We start from the raw sequence: 22,423 nt of genomic DNA, 5'->3' as shown, positions 1-22,423 counted from the left end.
ACAATGATATTTTAGACAGTAGTGTACTTGTGAGGCTATTTCCTGTTTCAATATGGCTATGCACAATACAAGGTGCAAACAAACAAAAACAACAACAACAAAGTTTTCCAAGTTTGTTGCGGGAGAAGTTGACCTGCCTGCCGTGCACAGTCCTGACCTCAACCCCATCCAACACCTGGAATCCAACTGGAATGCCGACTGTGAGCCAGGCCTCGTTCTGCCTCGTTAAAGCAGGAGCTAATCCCTGAAACCAGGTCCCAAAATCTAGCGGAAAGTCTGTTAGAGTATATCAGCACGCATAGTTTCTGGAATTACACGTTCAACAATCACACACAGGAGTGATGGTGTTGATCATGTAGTGACAGTGTTCACCTGCTGGAATTAATGAATCCACCTGCTGCTCACCAATCCATTTTAATTATACTCAGTTTTAAATTATACATATGATAAATTATGAATAATTCAGAATGGCACAGGTTATAAACACACATGTGACTATTTATATTCAAATACTGAATAATTGATATTGAATAACACTTCATCTGTGATTAAACACTAATGAGTCTGTGATAACCTTCAATACATATCGACGTTCATTATTAATGTTGTGTCGTTCCACTGCCTGTATCAGTCGGTGATGATGTTTTCACTCTGTTGTCATTACTAATGATAAACAGTAGATGTTCTGACATGGATACAGAGATGTATCAGTGTTCTATAAAACGTCCCACTATATTCTTGGAGTGGAGCCGATGCAGGGGCAAGGTCAGTTCGTCAATAAAGCGCCTCGCTGCAGATACCGTAGCTCGTGTTGGAAAAAGGGGATTTGAACGAGGCGATGTGTGTGTGTGAGATGTTTCTGTCGTCGCAGCATTGCAAAAACAGACACTTCCTGTTCACTCATCTAGAGAAGACACACTGCAAATCTGCAAGGCGGAGGAGACACAGAGGTCATCTTCAAAGTGCCTTGTTGAATTAATCGAATGTAAAAAAAACCTTGTGAGTAATTTCTAGAATCAGCACTTTGCCTTGGCCCAACTTTCTATCTCTCACACACACACACACACACACACACACACACACACACACACACACCTGTCTCCCCGATTCACCTTCTCACTCGCTGCTTCCCCCCCCCCGTCTCCCTTCTGACCAGACTTCTACATTTCCCTTTCCCCTTCACCTCTGTTTCTCACTCCTTACCTTCCTCCTCCTCCTCCCCCTCTCCTCTCCTTCTCTGCAGTATGTACTGTAGAATACTAATGTGACCGGTGAGGGAGCTTGTCAAGCTTGTCTCAGCTGTGTGCACGCCGGTGCCAGAGCCCCACTCCTCCCACCACAGGTAGTCCACTTCCCGCTGGAGCTCTCCTCCTCTCTTTATGTTGACAAATGAACAGAGGTAGGTTTCTCCTCCAGCGTACTCCCGTCTCCTCCCTGTGCATTCATTGTTTCCTCTGACCCTTCTTAGATCAAACTGCGTGTTACTCTGAGGATTTGGTAGCAGATTGAGCCGGACTGGCACAGAGGTACCTTATAACAGTAGAGAGGATATATACACCTGACCTAGAAATTAGAGGAGTGTGTGAAGGATGGCTGCACCGTGTATCTTCTATATGATGTATTAGCATAGTTATTACATTAATTGTGATCTGAAAACGTGGCTAAACGTAGCCGCACTTCCGGCCTTAAGGCTGTAAACCAGGGGTCAGCAACCTTTACTATCAAAAGAGCCATTTTAGGCAAAAAAAATGAATATAAATCTGTCTGGAGCCACAAAACATCTGATCATTGTGATGAAGGTAACACAGTTTATAGTTTAAGTATATAGTATATAAGTCTAATGCAGTGAAGGCCAAAGTGCAAATTTACGACGGAGTATTAGGGCCACATTGAGGGAAAAACATCTGAGATTTCCAGAATAAAGTCATAACATTCCGATAAAAAAAGAAAATAACACGTAAAATTACTACTTTATAATATTATTACTTTATTTTCATAATATTATGACTTTTTTTCTCGTAATATTCTGATTTTATTCTCTAAATCTCAGATTTTTTTTTTTTATACTCCGTCGTACCGTCGTACCATAGACCTACAACAAAGATAAATAAAAATGGAAGTGAAAACAAAAAACAGTTATTCATTTCCATTTTTATAACTCCACAGGGAGCCACTGGAGAGGAGCTGAAGAGACGCAGGTTGCTGACCCCTGCTGTAAATGCTTACACACAAGAAAAGAAAACGGTTGGGTAAAGAATCTGTAGTTTGGTCTGAGCTGACGATGCCAGGTGTTAATTAGCTAATTCAAAACGGTGTCTCCATTATACTTTGGCCCTTAAAGGGTATCTCCCAATTTATCCTCTCAGACTTGGCTCTGCATTGTCGGACGTGACTTAATTTTCATCAGCATAATGCTCCGATCCCGTCGTGTGGGATGGATGGTATGCATCCCATCGGACAACTCAAGACAGTTGTATGGTTGCAGAGTCGGTTCTTTGAGGGTTAAATTCGGTGCATGGACAATACGGCATCATATCCATTAAATCTGGGTTTCACTACCTTGAAAAACAGGCTTCGGCTGATGTGAGACATCCACGTTTGTTTGCTTTTTCAGGCACTTCCATATTATTAGGCACCAAATCGGATATATTTGAGCTTTGCAGAAAAAATTCTGAATTATGGTGGTTATGATTTGGTTGTTTACTTTAACGCTATTTAAAAGAAACTGGTAATCATGGTAAATCCAATGAGACATGTACACATCACGAGCTGTACTTCATCAGCAACCGCTGTGCTTTGAGATGAATGCTAAAAAATATAATCGTGAACATAAAATTAGCAAGCTTAAGTGCTAACATTGGCATTTTAACATGCCTGCAGCGAGCTAATAGGTGTAGTTATGACAGATGTTACTGGATGTCTACACAGATGTTTTGCATGACACTTTTATAATGTTAGCATTAGGACTGTCAAAGTTAATGCGTTAATTGTTTTATGCTAAATGCAGTACCTGTGAGGGTTTCTGGACAATATCTGTCATTGTTTTGTGTTGTTAATTGATTTACAATAATAAATATATACATACATTTGCATAAAGCAGCATATTTGCCCACTCCCATGTTGATAAGAGTATTAAATACAAAAGGTACATTTTGAACAGATAAAGAAATGTGTGATTAACTTGTGATTAATCTTGATTAACTATGGACAATCATGCGATTAATCACGCTTAAATATTTTAATCGACTGACAGCACTAGTTAGGATGCAATTCTGTCTGATATCAGGCAAATTTGGCAAGTTGACATGCTAACATTTAGCTCGGGGTGAGTGTCAAACCTCGATAGGCCTACAGAAAATAGTCAACTGAAACAACATTTAACCTTTGAGCATTTGGCGTCTTTAACATGAGCATTCATCTCCAAAACAGCTGCTGGTATTTGGAATATAGTTTATTAAATTATTTGATATATTAATGTATAATATTATATCTATATAATAATAAATATATTAAGAGTTATCTTGTAATAAATTTAAGTTTTGGACAAGTGGAAATTGTGACCTGCTGGAACTGGCTGATACATTAGGAGATCACCATCTTCATCATCTTCTGGGGACCATGACTATCTGCATGTTACCAAACCACGCTGCTAGCATGGCTAAAAAGATTATTTTATGTACATTTTAATAGAATTAAATCTTTCCTTTCATATATGCAGACGTATCTAATGTTTAGGACATCTCACCATCCACGCAGTGACAAAGTCTCCCATCCACGTCCCCACCGCAGCGATCTTCATGAAGCTCTCATTCCTGATGCCCATGGAATCCGTCACCATGTGAGGTCTGCGAGGACAGAAGACCAAGAGTGAAAAAGAGGACATAAAAAATGAAGTATATGTTATGAGGGCAGTAAAAGGAGGCAGAAAGGGAAGGCGGCAACACGGCTCCAACAAAGAGAGAGCCCACAGAGGGAGAGTCGGTGCAGGCCGGGGCGAACAGAGAGAAACCGGTCACTGCCGCTAAGTATCATGATGCTAGCTGTCAGGGTCGATCAATATCAATCTGATCCTGTGAAAACAATGAGCGATGGCTCTACCTTCCATAAAGCCCTGAGGATTGTAAACAATTTACACCAGCGCGATGGAATTTATGCACTATCACCGCTTCCATTTGGTCCTGCGGTGTTGGGCAAATTATCCATTTGTTTGGCAAATTTGTCTCATGTCGAGTTGATTTCAAATCAACACTGCCATCCCAAAGAGACCCCCCCCCTCCATCCCACCACCTCCCTATTAATGCAGTAGATCTGAGTGAGCTCAGTTAACATCAACCGCAGCAGCATAGAAGCAAAAGACTGGGTCAAGACGCGCTATTAGAGAAACAATCTCACATGCAATAGCATCTGATAAGAGATGACATGCTTTCTTTTGGAGTCCTAGTTTACGCCTTCATCTCTGTACAGTAAGTGAAGATGAGAAGCTTTTGTTCAGCGCCGCAAACCCACCCAACACACACATCACTCTATTTTCTCCAGGTAATAGCGCAGGGAGGGAGGGAGGGAGGGAAAGTGGGTCAGTCGCCTCCTATATGGGACCTGTGCCGGTGGAGAACAGAGGGGAGCGAGGAGGCCTGTTTGATCTCCTGGCAGGCGGTGTCTTAGAGGCTGAGTGGAGCAGGTGGGCACCCATCACCTCCCCCCTCAAGCCCTATCTCACCCCCCACAGGTCACACTCATGAATATAATAGATGGCGATGGATAGGGCTCTGGCTGCGCTTTCAAGGGGTCGTATTTGAAGTCAATGGCTCCATTCGTCTTTGTTTTCCCCCGGTCATTTTCTGGCCGCCAGCGAACACCAATAAAAATGTTTTCTATTGCACAGAGGGCTCTGGAAAAAAGCTCGCCTATACAACCTTGCCGGCTTGCAGTTCATTTCCTCCCTCTCTCTATATATGATGGTTCATTTCTCTTAGCTGATTGCATTAAGAGTTCTATTTGGCGTGCTGTTCACTTTATAAATGAGTCAGACGGACTAAACAATCTCTTGAAAAGCAACGGAGGGTTAATCCTTTTAAGCTATTAGCTAATGTAGCAGCTTTAATAGGTGTTCATTTTTAATTAATGTTAATTGCTTGTGCTTTCTCATATTAGACCATAATAAATGCTCACAGGCGATGCAGGATGAATGATGAATAATTGTGGCAAGCCAGTGACCCAAAATGCCATTTATACCTGTTCACTGCTATTGCGTGTGAGAAATACTCCTCCTTTGCGAGGAAACATTATAAATCATACGTCGTCAATGCGGCGTGCATTTAACAGATTTGACAGGATTTTATTGACGGAAAACGTGCAGCACCGCGGGTGACGTATTGCCTCGCTCAAGCCCGCAAATAAAACAGCCTTGATTGGAATGGCCGATTTATATCTGCATTAAGTCAGTTAGACATCCAGCGGCTTGGCACCGCTCCAGTTACCAAGGAGATCCCGTTGGGAGTCATTTACCCGCAGCGAAATTCTGATCGATACTTCTGGAAATGCTGTCTGGCACCACATGCTAGGCTTTAAATCTAAAAACCCCGCCGCCAACCCCTGCCCTTATCACATATTTAATTGAGCAAATGTTACCCCTGTGCTGAAAGAGAGGGTTTTTTTATTTTTTTGCAGAGCACCTATGATGAGTTTGGGGACTCTTCGCACTGCATGATCAGAGGCAGAACTCTCTGACTTATTCATGCTGACTGAAAATTTAATGGCCTTTAGAGCCGGATGACCTAATGAGAGAATTCAGTGTAGTGGAACATCAGTACAGTAGCACCATGAATAATCGGCCCCAAAATGGCTCCCGTGGCTTAATCGCAGAGCCAGTGGCGGTGTCGGTGCCAGCGAGGCCGGCTCAGCCAGCTTTTGACCCTCTGTGGAATGTTATCAGGTTTCCCACACTTGTTCAGACAAAATATTCAAGGACATGTCAATGCCTTTCAAAAGTCTTGTTCCATCACATGTGAGAAATTACAATTTTTGCGCCACAGAGGGTAAAGAGTTATAGAGTTTGGACGTCACCCCTGTGTGACATTAACCAGAGAGAAAGCCCATTTTAACTGTTGTATTCAAGTGTTCATCTGCAGTTTTATTATCTTGAGAGACAAGAAGTCATATATCTCTCAATGTATTTTATTTGGACGAGTGCAGTGCCCGTTCCAAACGTGCCTATAGTGTCCAGAAGGGGCCGATTGTTTGGCCTCTGGTGTTTCTGGAGAACCGCTCATCCAAACTTCATAATCGACACTGCGCTTCCTTGGGTCTTTAGCAAGACACCGGCCGTGACATAGTGGCATCCGTTAGCAATGCTGATTATACGCGTCACAAAAAGCTCACATGAACATCGACAGAGAGCAAGCTGTAACCAAGCCCCCCAGGAAGAGCGCCGGTCGTCGATCCGGACTTTCGTAGTGGCCAAACGGCGGTACTACAACTTCCGTGTCCGTCACGTGATGCCATTGGGCAAGAGACGTCTGTAACTCAGAGGATAATCTTCTTTTGAGGTGAATTAACTCCCCAGTACGAACACTCTAATAGCCTTTAGTTAAAAAAAAAAGAGTTTTTAAAGTCGCAAAACGCACTAACAGCTGAATCCAGAGTTATTTCCATTCCTCCATTCATGTGAATGAGACCCAGACCGAGGCTGGAGAGCAAGCCGCGACGACGGCGTGACATTGGGACACCGTCACCGAGTCATGTGACCGAGCGGACGCTACTCCGCCAATAATCTCGGACGCTACTCCGCCAAGATCCGGGTACTTTTCCAGATGGAAGTCGAGCCATTTAGGCTTCATGCTCCACTGAGCAACTCTCATATGAATGAACGAAGCCCCGCCTCCAACGCTGGATCCAGGTCTCTTCATACATCCATGGCTGTAACCAGCATGCTGTTAGATGGTGTAACAGTTAATAGGGGTCCCCCTCTCAATGCACTACACAGTGTGTACATAACGCATTAGGGCTACAACTAATGATTACTTTCATTGTTGATTAATCTGTTGATTATTTTCTTGATTAATCGATTACTTGTTTGGTTTATAAAATGTTTGAAAATGGTGCTAAATGTCAATCAGGGTTTCCCAAAAGCTCAAGATGACGTCTTCAAATGTCTTGTTTTTTCCACAACTCAAAGATATTCAGTTTACTGTCATAGAGGAGGAAAGAAACCAGAAAATATTCACATTTAAGAAACATTTTTTTTCTTAAAAAATTACTCAAACTGATTGATTTTTTAAGATAATTGGTGATTATTTCAATAGTAGACAACTAATTGATTAATCTTTGCAGCTCTATTAAATATGTCCCGAAGATCTCAAGGAGACAATGTGCGTCCTTGGGTCCTTAGCAACACACCCACCAAGTGTGAAGTTGATGGGATGAGCGGTTGTCGAGATAATTGAAGGACAACCATACATTACAGACCGACACTCCTTCCTCTTTAGTTCGATAAAGCTCTGAGAGTTTCTGATGGTACTCCTCTTTTCTTTGTCTGCTCAGCGAACACGCTGCACATGTTCACATCATAATCTTCCATCTATATTCACTCCAGTCAAACTGGTGCTGTTTTCATCATACGAACGCAACACCTACTGTGCACCAGATTGTTTTTTTTATAATTACGTACAAGTTGAATATTGTTTTAAATTAAGTTTTAATAGACCGGGCAGTAATTCAATAGTATTGTATTGGAGCACACAGTTCTAATCAGAGCTTTTTAATAAGGTGCAGCAACTAATGATTACTCTCAGTATTGATGAATCTGTTGGTTCATTAGAAAATGGTGGGGAAAAAAAGCCCAATTAAAATTTCCCAAAGCCCCATGGTGGTGTCTTCCAATCATTTTGACAGACGAACAGTCCAAAGATTATTTTCTTGATTTATCCATCCAATAGAAAATGTCAGAAAAACACCCGTTATATAATCCCAGAGAAAAAGGGTGGTGTATTGAAAATGCTTGTTTTGCGTCACTTACAGTACAAAACAGTTTAATATAACATATGACGAAGAGAAAGCTCCACGTTTTTGCCATTTTTATTTAAAGGTCCCATATCATGCTCATTTTCAGGTTCATACTTGTATTTAGTGTTTCTACTAGAACATGTTTACATGCTGTAATGTTCAAAAAACACTTTATTCTCCTCGAACTGTCTGTCTGAATATACCTGTATTCACCCTCTGTCTGAAACACTCCGTTTTAGTGCATTTCAATGGAATTGCAATGGAACTGTGTTGCTAGGCAACAGTTTGGGTCCATGTTTACTTCCTGTCAGCTGATGTTATTCACATCCACTGCAACAGGAAATAAACTTGGACACATTTAGAATGTTTAAAACCGTGTAATGGTCTAAATATTGTATATTTGTGACATCACAAATGGACAAAAATCCTAACGGCTTGTTTAAACGCACAATTTCTGAATATGGGCTGTGTGTATTTCTCCATATATTGAGCGTTTTGATGGTTTAACAGTATTAATAAAGCACTTAAACCTGCTTTATAATATAAAAGACATGAAAATCTCACTTTTTACAATATGGGACCTTTAAAGGGTGACTAAAACGGTTAGTCTGTCATCAAAATAAGTGCCAATTAATGTCCCGTTAATCCACTTATCGATTAATTGATTAACTGTTCCAGCTATAATTCAATTAAAGATTGTTATAAATCACAGAAAAGCTGCAAATCCTCATATTTGAGATGCCGATATTTGGCATTTTTAGCATTTTATAAGAGGCTGAAATGGGTATTATTAAAATTGTTTGTGATGAATTTGCTGTTTATAGATATTATACTCTATAATATGTAAATGCGGTAGATTACTCCTTTAAATGTGGAAGTATACTGTGAAGTGCAGCTTCACCTTGACGGAGGACTCTTAGTAATGGATTGTAAATAAGTTTTAAATACATCTGAACCTATAAAAGCATTCCCCCCCCAACAGCTTTCCCCCACGCTGCAGCACAGTGCCAAAAACACTTTCAATGTCATGCTTTGCTATAAACCAAACACTTTCTACTGCTCCATATATACACATCAATTTAAAGCTAAAAGTTTATGGTTTAATTTTTTTATCTACATTCTCAACTCAAGGATGGCCAAAGCCCGTGGGATTCTGGGTAATTAAGCTTATAAAACAGCATGCTGAGAGAGAGCTTTCTCTTCTCTGAGTCATCAATACTCTTGATTTACATTCATTTTTTTTTTCCACTGTCCACTTGGACGTATGAGCCTTCAGCAGGGTTTTATATAAACTTGTTTTCTCCGTCAGACAGCCGGTGATTTAGTGACCGTGGCAACTAAGTGACCTCTTCTGCCCTGTAAAGGCTGGACTCGTTCAGAACATTAAATTGCGACCTTGGCCGGCTCCACATTGAAATGCATTACCTGCCCCCCCGCTCCCCGTGCACAGCGGTACATAACGTTGCATTTAGTGTATATACAACGCTGAGCAGCAGTAGTTACCAGGGAGCATAAAGCTGTCAATACACGCTATCACTATAGCATCTCCCAAGGCAACTTAAAACTCCAATCTCAATTCATCACTTGACACAGAATGAGCACACGTATTGTATTGCACTGGCTGGAGATTGAGTCCTTTAGCCCTTATCATTCCCCTGGCTCAGGACTAGAGGAGTGAACACCATCGGGCAATATCCTGGACAGCCTTGTATCAGGGCCCTCCAGTCCCCCTATCAGCTTTGGATTAGGACAGAAGGGTCCAAAACCAGGTCTCCATGTACCTTTACATTGACTACTAGTATCTTGTATTGACTAGTATCCCCACCAAGTCCAACAACATACGTCGTTTTAGAACAACACATGGAGGCATTTTCTGATCTGACACCCCGATCAGGATTACATTATTTGGTTTCAAACCGTCACAAATCACGGTTGAAAAATAAATATCTGTTTTATGATGTGACAATGGCTATAGTAAGGTTGAGGTTTGGTTTAGGCACAAAAAATTACTTGGTTGTGTTTAGGGAAACATCGTGGTTTGGGTTAATACTACTACTTATTACTCAATTCTGATTGGTCGATTACGGCATACCTATACCTCTATCTGTGCAATATATCATTGCTGCAATATACACCTCAAGTGCAACTTGTTTATATTTTATTTATTACATCTACCCTATCTATTTTACAAGTGCATTAACCTCTGTTTACATTACATCAATTTTTATATTTTATACTCTAGTGTAACACTTCTGTTTATATTTATTTATTACATCTACTGTACCTGTTCTATATTGCTTTATAATTGTGTGTGTTTTACCTGTTATATGTTTTATCTGCCTCGTTTAGTCTTGTCAAGTATTTGTTTTAAAGCACTGACCAGAAGTGGCAACATGTGAATCTCGTTGTATTTAATACAGTGACAATAAAGCCTTTCTATTCTATTCTATACTATGGTCTGTTATTTCTTGTATAACACTGTTTCTATGGATGCAGTTTTGATGTCGGACTCTGAAGGACCGTTTTTGTGTCGAATCGTTGATTTCTTCAGTAAGTAGTTTGCGGGTCATTGTTGTGATATAAACCCCTTCAGGGCGATGCAAGCTGGCCAGCTCGCTGCACATTATCCCTTACTTAGTTAAGGTAGGGGACCGTCGTCGTCATGGTTACAATAATAATCACTTGGATAAGGTTAGGGAACAATCGTGGTTGTGGTTTATACAAACCAACATTGATTGACGGGAGGAAACGGGAAATGAACAGTTAAGGAGTTTAAGTCTGACATTTTTTCGACCCATCCATTGACCCCCGACCTTCTTCCTCAGGTGACGTTATCATAGAGCAACAAATACACCTGACTTCCTCCTTTGCTACCGATGGACAAGAGTCATAATTACTTTTTCTTTATTTTTTCTTTTAAAGTATCTTGGTTATGTTTCATAAATCTGAATATTTTAGCTGGAGAACTGCGGTCAGTGTCCGCCATGTGCTTTCTTTATGTAAGATATGTAGCAGTTAGTCAGTAAAGACAAAAATATATGATGATTAGCAATGTAATGTCTACATGCTGAAATAAAAGTAAAAGTCTGGAGATTAGAATCAAAGAAGAAATCAAAGACACATCTACATTGACATGCGCAGAGGATCAGAAACCTGGATGATATTAGAATCATGTAAACTGGGACATGAGTATAGATTTCATGTAAACATCACATCATCCTGAATATGATCGACAAAAGTAAAAGTATTTAAAGGGTATCTTCATCTTTACACATATTATCATTGTCCTGTGAAAACTGTGTATCTCCAAAATGTATGTTTATACTTAAAAAATCAACAACAGGCATAACAAATTCAGACATTATGAACAGGTATAAGAAAACATGAATCTTTAGATATCATCAGATATTAATAGCTGCAGTGAAACATAAGGAATGTGGCTGTGTGGCGTTACACACAAACATTCACACATGCACAGACAATCCATCTGTCCTGCTACAACACCCCTCCCTACCTTCCGTCTACACATACGCACACTTATATTCATCTATAATATAACACGTATGGTGTATTTCCAGTGGACGCACACCGCCGTCAAGGTTACGATGTTTATTGTTTACAGTGCGGCTGTTCCTCTTTACGTGACAGTGAGGTACGAGGAGGACCTGAGCTCCGCCCCCCCCCCCCGCTGTCCCAGAAAACAGCAGGATAATATAATTCACCCCCTCATACAGCACACAGAATACCTCTGAAACCGACTGAGAGACGAGAAAATGAGTTTGGAGGGAAAGCTTTACTACGAACTAACTACCCGTTAAATACGTAATGAGTCATATACGAGACGCCGGCGTAATGTGCATGTGTAGGAGTGAGAAAGACGCAGCAGATATGCTTAGAAAGTAGCTGTGGGTGTGTGAAAGTATGAGAGAGCAGAGTGAGGAAGGCAAAGAAGGATCAATGGATTTAAACTGTGATTTACAAACGGCAACACGTTTCTGTATCAAGTCTTAACAGTAAAGCTGTTTCTGACCATGTCCAGCATGGTGTTTAGCTGTTGTCCCAAATATTATGACAAGCAAAGTTCACTTTATATATTGAAATTCATACGGATTATTTCATTTACGGCTGCAACTAATGATTATTTTATTTATAGATTTATTCATTATTTAATTTAATAGATTAAACAGTTATTTTCTGATTAAATGATTCAACATTTGGTCTACAAAAACCACAATCTTTTCCTAAACCTAACTAAGACTAAGTAGTTTTGTTGCCTAAACCTAATCAAGTTGTTTCCTGTGAAGATGGAAGTTTATTTTGAAATGACTGTAACAAGCAGAAATTAACATGTGTTGCTGGACATTCATAGGAAAAAGCACGAAAGAAGACGACTAACTTTTCGTCAGATACCATCCAAACCGTTGTATGAGGATACGTTAACAACTGAGTAGCATGAACCAGAGAATTTGGGGCTTAATAAATGATTGCAGATCATTTTTTTTGTCATTCGACAAATCTTTTAAGGTCTAATCTCATTATCGTTCATTCCCCGACATCACATAAAAAAGGAAAATATGTTGACTAATCCATGTCTTTCAATTTAATAAACAATATATCCAGTAATAACAAATTATCTGTTATGTATTTTCTGCAAAACTGTTTTTTTTTTGTGTTTTTGTTTTACAATTTGTGTGTCAGATTATTGTAAAACACACAAACCAGCAGTTGAACTGTGGTCTGAGAAGCTAAGAAACATGTCTGGTGAGCACATCCTGGACGAGTCCGCTGAACACACAGAGACTAAAAAACAATACCAACTCTCGGTAAGACAGCGAACAAACCGGCATCCAAACGTTGACTGACTGAGCATTATTGGGATTAAAAGTAGTGAAGTAATTACTGAATTTCAAGTTGTAAATCCCTTATACTTGCACTACCTATAACTATCGTTTAGGGGTGTAAGAAAATATTTAAAATATTGAATATTATGTTTTTTGGTAACACTGCATCAATTTTTAATTCAAAGTTTAAATGCAAAGATGGACTCAGTCAATCCTTTATTTCATTAGATATGCGCCCTCTCAGTGTATATATATATATATATATATATATATATGTGTGTCCTCTCAACATAGTGCTATCATGTTGGATGATACAGCAACTGTGAGAAATTGATTGCATAAAAAACTAAAATTATTTTACTCAGATTTTATGCATATGGCTGTGTGTTCTTTAGACTATGACAGTTTTTGTAAAATTAGATTTAAAAATCACAATATATGGCCTTGCTTACAGTATCGCATTATATTGAATGGTAACCTGATAGTATCATGATACACATCGTATCGCCAGATTCTTGCCAACACTCAGCCTCCACTATCTATATGTATATTTATATCTAAAACTAACAGAGACAGCTTGTTATAGTCGTACATTTCAGCGTTATGTAAAGATCATAAAACCCGTTGTTGAACTATGCTGCTGTTCTGCAGTCCCATGTGTGACTGCATGCAACAGGAGGCATCTACATACCCCGACATGCTATTCATTCAGCCTTTTAAATCCACTTGTCCGTGGTATTACCCCCAGCTTAGTGCCAGACAAGCAAACAGACAGACAGACGGGGGGGGGACTAGCATGCACTCAGCGCAAAGGATCATGGTAAACAAAGTCAACAAATAATACCCTCATACGACGGGGTCTAATCCAGCTCAGGGTATCACTGCAGTCAAATGCCACATGCATCCCCACCCCCCCTCCGCTACTCCTCATCGAAGACATCCACCAGCTGCAACCCTCCCCCTGCCCCCACTATCCTGACATCCATCCATCCATCCCTTCACTGGGTACCAGAGTATAGAAGTCCTTTTACAGCTTTACTGTCCCACTCCAGCTCCCTATTAGATCACTAACTCCCTTCCTCCCTCCACCTTCACATCCTTTACCACCCCCTTTCTCTAAATTAGTCGTGATTAATGTGTACGCCGCGCATTGGGCCGTCTTAATTAAATAACACCATCTAATTAGGGGCTGATTTCGCCCGGTAATGGCGCTGTAAGATGGCGGAATGGGATTGTGCGGCGTGACAAAACATTCATGAAGTCCGTCAAACTCCCTGGGCGGTCACACTCCCCTGGTTTCACACAAACAGCCCCCCCCACTAATCTGACAGTTACATTAAAATGCAAATAGCCCAGATGTGAGGGTCTGGTAACAAGTGTGGCTTACAGCTCCCAGGGCGCCACAATGGACCGGCTTTTATTCCCCCCCCTCCGATATGATATGAGCCAGGTAACAGGTTTGATAGCTGTTGACCTAGAAGTGGCTGTTTAAATATTGGCACTGTCGGACGCGTGTGAGATTACACAGTCTGAGGAATCTACGAGATAATGAATCCATTTTACACGAGTAATCATGAATAAATACTTGTCATCCAAGAAGATATACAATCTCTTATCAGCTGGATTGTTTACAGTCCTGATGGCGCCGGTTTATCTTCTTTCCTCACGGATGTATCATCTCTAGTTTTAATTAAATCAAGCTCAGAAACCGACTGAAAGGTCATAGAAAATTAAAGCATATTAATGAGCGAAGGGCACGGGCAGCATGCAGCATCGGGTCAGGGAGACAGCAGGGAGACAGACGCTAACCCCCCCCGACACACACACCTCCCTCCAACCTCTCTCCATCCCACACACACACATACGTGTCCCAGCTAACTTGAGCAAAGGTGCGAGACGTGAACAATATGTGGTTGGTGTGTGTGTGTGTGTGTGTGGGACGCCCTGTCTGGCCACCAGAAGAGCCTCCCCTGCAGTGCACCATCATGGCTAGATGTCAAAGCCATGCCCACCCAAAATACCTACCCTTTAAAAACCCTTGGCAGTAATCACACCCCACAGCGGCTTGTTCTTTCAGTACAAATGAAAAGGAAAAACACCATTCACTCCCACAGAGGGGCAGCTGCAGTCACAAAGCGATATTGTACTTTTCCTTTGTGCTTGTGGCAAAAGAGAAAACTACAACAGCCTCGCTGCGGGGCGATGGGATCCGTCGGAGGATAGTGAAGGAGGGAAGGGGTGGGGGGCGCGATGCAAATAGGGTTTGGACATAGATCAAAAGACTTAAGTTTCACTGCATCATCAGGGCTGAAGCACTTCTCCCGCTCCCCTCTGGACTCCCCCCATCCTCTCAGCTCAGCCCCCCCTTTTCTGCTGCATTCATTGCTAGCGCGAGCCCGTCTTCCAAAGGGGGCATCCTGGCAGAGTGTGAACATTGCTCTTACATGTCGGTCTTGAACAGAGATGTGAACACTAATGGTTTTTGGCAGGGCCCGGGTCCTCGGTGGACACACTACTGGAGCAGAAAGAAAACAAGAGGGGGAAAGGAGGGACGGGAGGGGAGGGGTTTGGGACAGGAAAAAGACCAGGTGTCTTGGCGATGGCGGCGGAGTTCACTCGCTTTACAACAGCACCATCTGTCTTTGCAAGGAGAGCCTTACAACGTTGAATAACTGCTGCTCTACACAAAGCAAATGATCATGGATGAGTTTTAGTGGCGTGTCGGTCGGTTTAATTGTTTAACTGGCTGCTGCTTTTCATATCTGGACAAGTGATGCGGCTAATATGAGCAGAGTGACTTGCACATGTTAGATGGTTATAAATTATACATCACATTATATAAATTATATATTACGTCTCTCAGGATGTCTGAGTAAGTCATTATTTTTCCTCGAGTATTATCCGAATGTCATCTAGCGACACACTCCTGACAGCAAAGCACCGACAGGCTCAGAAAAAGGGCGCTCCTTTTTCCTCGACATTTCAGGGCGGAAATGAGAGGCGGTAAAAACAGGAATCCTCTTTGTGACAGATGCACTCAGTGCGACTGCAAATGTAACTTTTCCCTGAGCAAGCAACATTCATCGTCTCGGCGGGCCTGCCCCCCCGCTCTCCCGCTCAGCCGCTCGCTGCCTTTTTTCTCGGCCAACCAGAGAGAGGAGGGACAAGATGGATGCCGGTGTCACCGCCGTGGTCGGAGTGACAGATGGGCTGATTATACAAACTCATCCCTCTGGCCGTAGAAAAACACAACACCTTTGCCTGCAAGCTAATAGCCTTCATCTGCCTGCACCGTATGGATAGTTGATGCTTGTTGTTTATATGTGGAAAGCAGCTCTATATGGACAGATCCCATTACAGCGCTGGCCTTCCCTCCTGACAGCTTGTACCTGAACAGACACCTGCCACGCTGCAGCACCAAACGCACAAAATGGTAAATCACCTCGTGGCAACCTCGTGTCTGGCTGCCTGGCTTCAAGGGCATGTTTTCCTTCCTCTAGACGGACACATTGCAAATGCATAAACGGATTCCTGTCACTGGACTTGATGTGTGGGTGTCAAGCTCTGCAGTGCGCAGTGGTTTCTCAGCAGGTAACGCCGGGGTAACAGGAGCAACAGAGGCATTAACTGATAGAGAGGCATGGCTAACACATCTTGGTTTTTGGCCAGAGATGTGTCAAAAAAATAAGTCAAGATCATGGGAGAATAAGTAGTGGGTGCTGAAGGTGATCTTTCAGGATTAACCATCCCCTCCCCCTCCCCCTCCCCCATCTTCGCCTGCTCCTACCTGTGATTTAAAGTCTGGGCTGATTAATCAGACTGCCATCGAGTCTCTGTTCAGGCGAGACGTTTAGATCAATCACTCCACGCCAAAGGGGAGCGTACAGTGGCTCTTACAGATGGGAAGCAGAGAATGAGGTAAGAGAGAGAGAGAAAGAGAGAGAGAGAGAGATTGAATGGCTTACTGCATGCTCCCAGCCATCAGCAGGAAAAGGTTGTAGATGTGTGAGAAGATGAAGAGGAAGAGGATGGCGCTGAAGAACATGGTCATCCAGGAGCCATGATCCTCGCGGAACACTTTCAGGCGCAGGTATCGACCTATAAAGGGAGCACGACAAGGACACCGCCGTCAGTGGGGGGGTATCAAACAAGCATGTCAACCTGCTAACAATGTATGGCCACGGAGAGATGGAGATGAAAGTAAATAAATTAGTCACACAGATCAATAACGTCCTACTCTGTCAGACACGTGACCTTTAGGCGTTGGAATTAAGATTAAAGAGCACTCTGAGGTGTCACTATACTACGTACGGCCTTGAGGTCTAATTGTCTTATCCTGACCAATTCCACCCGTCACCATTTCATCAACAGAAACATATTCCACTTTTTATGCGTCTGTTGGACGCGCTGTCAGTGGATTGATGCTCGCTGGTGTTTCATGATGTGCATGATTAGAGAAATTATTCAAACAATTTGTGACCTGCGGTGTTATTTTTATATTTATATATATATATATATATATATACAATCCTGGCTCAGAATCAAATTATGGAGAAATCTCTCTCAGGCGGAGCATGAGATTGATTCAGATATGGAGGTCTCTCTCTTCACACAACACATAATCACAGGAGCTTGTCCTCTGGTGGCGGCGGCAGCGCTCAGCAGAAGACAACAAGGTTTATTATACCACTTTTAGCTTGTTGTTGTTGTACCTTGAAAAGACTACACAGTTGGTAGCTCCTCTGAGGCTAGCTATAATTATAACGGCTGCTCCTAACTATTTATACCTTTTTAATTCAAGGAGATTTATTCTGGTCAGAGTGGCATTATGAAAACGCATTACATAAGTAGAGTATAAATTACTAGAGAGAACTGAAGAATAACATGTGTGATGCAATATAAATGTATAACTGCATAATGGAATAGTTCTTGATTTACCTCCCACGCTGCTCGTGGAACAGAAGCGATCTACTTTCTGGATGTCTGTTATATATATATATATAGTATACTACAATCATTCAGACCTGGGTCAAATAGGATTTGCAAATAAAATAAAATAACAAAAATAAGGTCAAAATTTGAGCTACAGAGGCGGAGATATCCAGATGTTTAGTCCTTTGTGTGGATCAAACATCAAAAACACTGGATCCTACATTTCCCATAATGCAACCAATAGCATCCTGGGAGACTGTTGAAGACCTGCTGCGACCTGGAAGTTGAGGGTAACGAGGCTAGTCTTTGGTAGCCTCGCTAGCTTTGTCTACTTGTACAGTAAAACTTTGGATTTAATCAACCCGTTAAAGTTGACCCTTATTCTTTCAATCATATTCTATTTTGACAAATGTGTGATTTTAATGTCTTTCAAACTCCCTGCCTCCAGTTTCTTTAGTCTCCACACCCAAACTGAGATAAATTCGATGACATCACAATGACATCATTGTGGTTATTTTCTCATACTTGACAAAGCTCGCTCCAGAGCCACAGAAGACGTTATATATAACATCTTTTACAGTCTGAGGAGACTCCCCATGATGAGGAAACTGATCAGTATGTGTAAAATCAGAGGGGTTTAAATTAAATAATGATTCACAGAAGATCTGACAGTATCTGATAGGGATGCACCGATACCGCTTTTTTCAGACCGAGTACACCGTCGGGGAGGTGGAGCGTGAGCGCGTGCGATAGGACCCGGAAAATGGTGACGAGAGGTTAACGTCACGCTGCCATAAAGTGGTATCGGTGCCGTTGTATCGGAGCCGTTTTGAGAGTACGAGTACATGAGCACAGTATCGGACCCGATACCCGATACTGGTATCGGTGCATCCCTAGCATTTGACAATGATAACAGGACATAATTAAACTTGGTTGGTGTTGGTGTTGGGTTTGTGTGCTCTCTACAAGTCGGTGTCTGCACTCTGCCAGAGATTGTTCCTGCTAAAAAAAAGAAGCATCCCTCTGTTACACCTGCTGCAAAACCACAAGTGGACTGAGTATTCATCATTCTCCCAGTTAAACTTTCACACTTATGTCAATTATTAACGCTTATCATTTTTACTGTTTTGAATCTAGACCTTCAGTATTTGGATCAAGTAGCTCCTGAGAAATAAGGTAGGTCAAAATGTAGTAGGCTACAGCTACTATTTCAATATGCCAGATACATATCTAATCAACATTTAGGTATATCTAAGTATTGACTATGTAGTAAAGGACTCGGATTGGGGCCAAATAATAATTTGATGGAGACATCCCTAATATGAACAGTGAACCCACAACTATTAACAGCTTCAAGGTTATTCAATTGACTGTTAATTACTCTATATTAAGCTTGGCTGTTACCCCTCTATTACCACTACTTCACACACACACACTTTGAGGCTCTCCCTCTGCTTCGGCTCTGCGAGCTGTGATCCGGTGCCAGAAGCAGCCATCTTCCCAGGAACAACTCTTTGTTTTTCTCTCCTCCAGCTCAGTCAGCATCCCTTTGAGTTACAGCTCCTCTGAGAACTCATTGTGTTTGCGTCCCCGCACACACACACACACACACACACACACAGTATACGTGCACGCACACACCGTGCACACACGCAGAAAGACAGCAACGCAGAATGCTCCATTTATTTTCTCATTACAGCCTGGCTGGTTCACTCTCCAATAGTTTTACATGCTGTTCAATCTCAGCTTGCTCACTTTTAGGTTTTTTTTCCCGCTGCACACATAAAAACAAAGATGTTGAGATTCCTACGGAGACGAGGATCTTTGTCGAGTTATAAGTGCAGTTCTAATAAATGAACCTCCTGTTGTAGGTTCAAATACATTATGCAGAAAATGCCTTTAACATCTTCGTAAACAACGGATCTGTCTGCGATGTTAGTCTGAACTTTGGTTATTTACTTATTGTGAGCTTTACAGAATATATAATATTCCTTAATAACAATAGTCAACCTTAAATGTGTGTGTTTTTTGGTGGCTTAGTGTGCATACGTCTTGCTCTGTGGTATTTCAGGGCTCATCACAGATGCATAATTGAATTGACTTGCATGGGTAAACTTAATTGCCTCCAGTGCCAATGAGCCCCGGCTTAGATGTAGGAGCACAGTGTGTATCGGCACATCTGACTTTTAAAGTAGCACGCCGCGCCAGCGAGCACGATCGCCCTCTCACAGCCTGTATGGGCAGGATTTAACTAGGGGGGTGATTCAAGACCGTTCAGCCAAGCCGTTTGAGTCACTGCACCTCCCGACAGTAGAGGAGCCCGATAAGGTGTGATTCATGAGGGCTGCCTACCGCGAGGCTCGGCACGGCTCTGCACGGCACGGCAGGGGACGATGACGACAACAACAACAACAACAACGACGACACATGGACAAGGAAGACACACACAAACACAGGAACCAAATAAAAAAAACAGAGGGGGACACAGTTTTTAATCTTTCTTACTTTCACTCACACTGCAAACACACTCACATGCACCGAGCTGCTGTATCACTCTAAAGAATACAATTACAGTTTGAATACTGACTTACAGCATTTACAGAATCATTCCTCTAACACTAGTTATTCTGTTCGGGATGAGATCATATCCACCTCTCCTCGAGTTGTTTCCAAACTCAAACATGTAGCTGTGTCTCCATCTAGTGGTGAAAAACAGACACACAGCTGAATGGTATACAGATGTATACAGATGAGCACCAGTGTCTCAACAGTCAACATACTGTGACCTACTTTTACAGGAGGTGTCCAATACAATCCTAGTCCTTTTGGGAAGAAAGCATTAGACCATTTGAGAGGACCTCTAACTGTGTCCTCTTGTGTCATTTCAATGTCACATCTGGATCTGTCTCCAAGTTGTCACGATTAATAGCATTTGTGGGATTATTTCCTTTCCAGTGATGTAAATGGCACCGATACCACTTTATGGCAGTGTGACATTAACCTCTCGTCACCATCTTTCAGGTTCTAGCCTTCTCTTTATACATCCATGGTCCTATCACACGCTCCACCTCCCCGACGGTGTGGGCGAGACAGGCTGGTGGTGCGCCCAACCCCGCAGGGCCGGGATCCCACCTCAGCCGGCGCAACGGCCCTCACTTTCATTGCACCACAGGGTTTTGCTTGCACCGTCTGACTCACGCGTGCATTAGACTCCTTGGTCTGTGTTTCAAGACGGGTCGGGTGGGTTGCAGACATCGCCGCAGACCCCTGGCACCTTTTACGTGGGCCAAGCCCCGCCCTGGGGGCACGATGCGGGGCCCCGTCCCTCCCCGGCGAGGAGAGGTGGTGCAGCGAGCACTTTGGCCACGGCCCCGGGAAGCACCTTCGCCCCGAGCCTTTCCAAGCCGACCTAGAACCGGTCGCGGCGCACCGCCTCGTATGCGGGACTCCCCAGCCCGCCGTGTGTCGCTCACACCCTCCAGCTGGCTGTTAACGAGGGTCTTTGGGCTCAGAGAAGTACTCGTATCGGTACTCGGTATCGGCGAGTACCCAAATCTAAGTACTTGTACTCGGTCTGAAAAAAGTGGTATCGGTGCATCCCTAGTCCTATCTAGAGCCGGGGATTGGTTTGTCCGTTCTGGGCTACTGTAGAAACACGGTGGTCGGCTCCGTGAAGAGGACACACTCCCTATGTAGATATAAATGTCTCATTCTACGGTAACGAAAACACAACGACTTTTATTTTCAGGTGATCATGCACTAAAGAAAACAGACTTAGTAATATTATATTCTATTTCTGCCAACAGATCCCCCGAAACGTTACACACTGGTCCTTTAAGTGCATAACATAGCTGTTCAGATTCCCACTCGGTCCAGATTGAACCGCTCGATTGCCGGAGACAAACTGCCGACATCATGGATTCCCGTCTGATAACGAGATCACGTGCAACGATTCTGGGAAGTGCTGAGGTTATAAAGTCACCAGATTTATAGGAGTAATCCACTCACAGGACACGGAGAAGCCCCGGAGCCGGAAACACAAACAGAACAGTAGAACTATCAGCTAAACATCGACAAGCTATTACTGAATGTATGGTGGATGTTTAACTGTGGTTTTGTTTAATCATCTGTTTCCTGTATTACACACACACACCTACAGACCTATACACATACACACATACACCTACAGACCTATACACACACACACCGGTCTCAGAGGTAAGGCGGTGCACCAACAGCTCCTGACAGATGAGAAGCACACAGCTGGTGGAGGAGGAGTGAAGGCGACCTGAGATGTGATCAGCGTCTCCGTTCATCATGATACAGCACTCCATCAGCAACAGGTCTGGAGGTAAGGATAATCTGAGCCTGGCATACTTTGATTTGAACTTGTTTTAAGCTGAAACACTTCTAATATTCTACATAAAAAATTTATTAAACTTTCAAATAATGTATGATAATGAACTAACTAACTTTTATTCAAGTGATTTCCTGACATGACTGGTGTTTAAATGTCAATACGGTCTGCATTAGCCTTCCTAAAAGTATTACTTGCTTTGTAGCTGCATGATGAAAAGGTTTGTTTTAATACTTAAATCTCAACATATTAAACTTCATCATCTTAAAATAGGATATAAAACTTAGCATTT

General features: G+C 42.4%; 1 protein-coding gene across 3 annotated transcripts in view; it reads right to left on the bottom strand.

Annotated features, from left to right (window-relative positions):
• Positions 1-22,423, bottom strand: part of tmem117 (transmembrane protein 117) — a 56,781-nt gene that overhangs the window by 12,488 nt on the left and 21,870 nt on the right. For all 3 annotated transcript variants that reach the window (XM_037767722.1, XM_037767720.1, XM_037767721.1), the window contains 2 exons: positions 16,808-16,940; positions 3,746-3,845 (listed from right to left, as the gene is read on the bottom strand). In XM_037767722.1, coding sequence (XP_037623650.1) covers positions 3,746-3,845; positions 16,808-16,940 — 233 coding nt within the window. The remainder of the gene's footprint in view (positions 1-3,745; positions 3,846-16,807; positions 16,941-22,423) is intronic.

The sequence above is a fragment of the Sebastes umbrosus genome, chromosome 4 (genome assembly GCF_015220745.1).
Source record: "Sebastes umbrosus isolate fSebUmb1 chromosome 4, fSebUmb1.pri, whole genome shotgun sequence".
Classification (NCBI taxonomy): Eukaryota; Metazoa; Chordata; class Actinopteri; order Perciformes; family Sebastidae; genus Sebastes; species Sebastes umbrosus.
The sequence above is the reverse complement of the archived record's forward strand: the minus strand, read 5'-3'. Positions and strand labels throughout refer to the sequence as shown.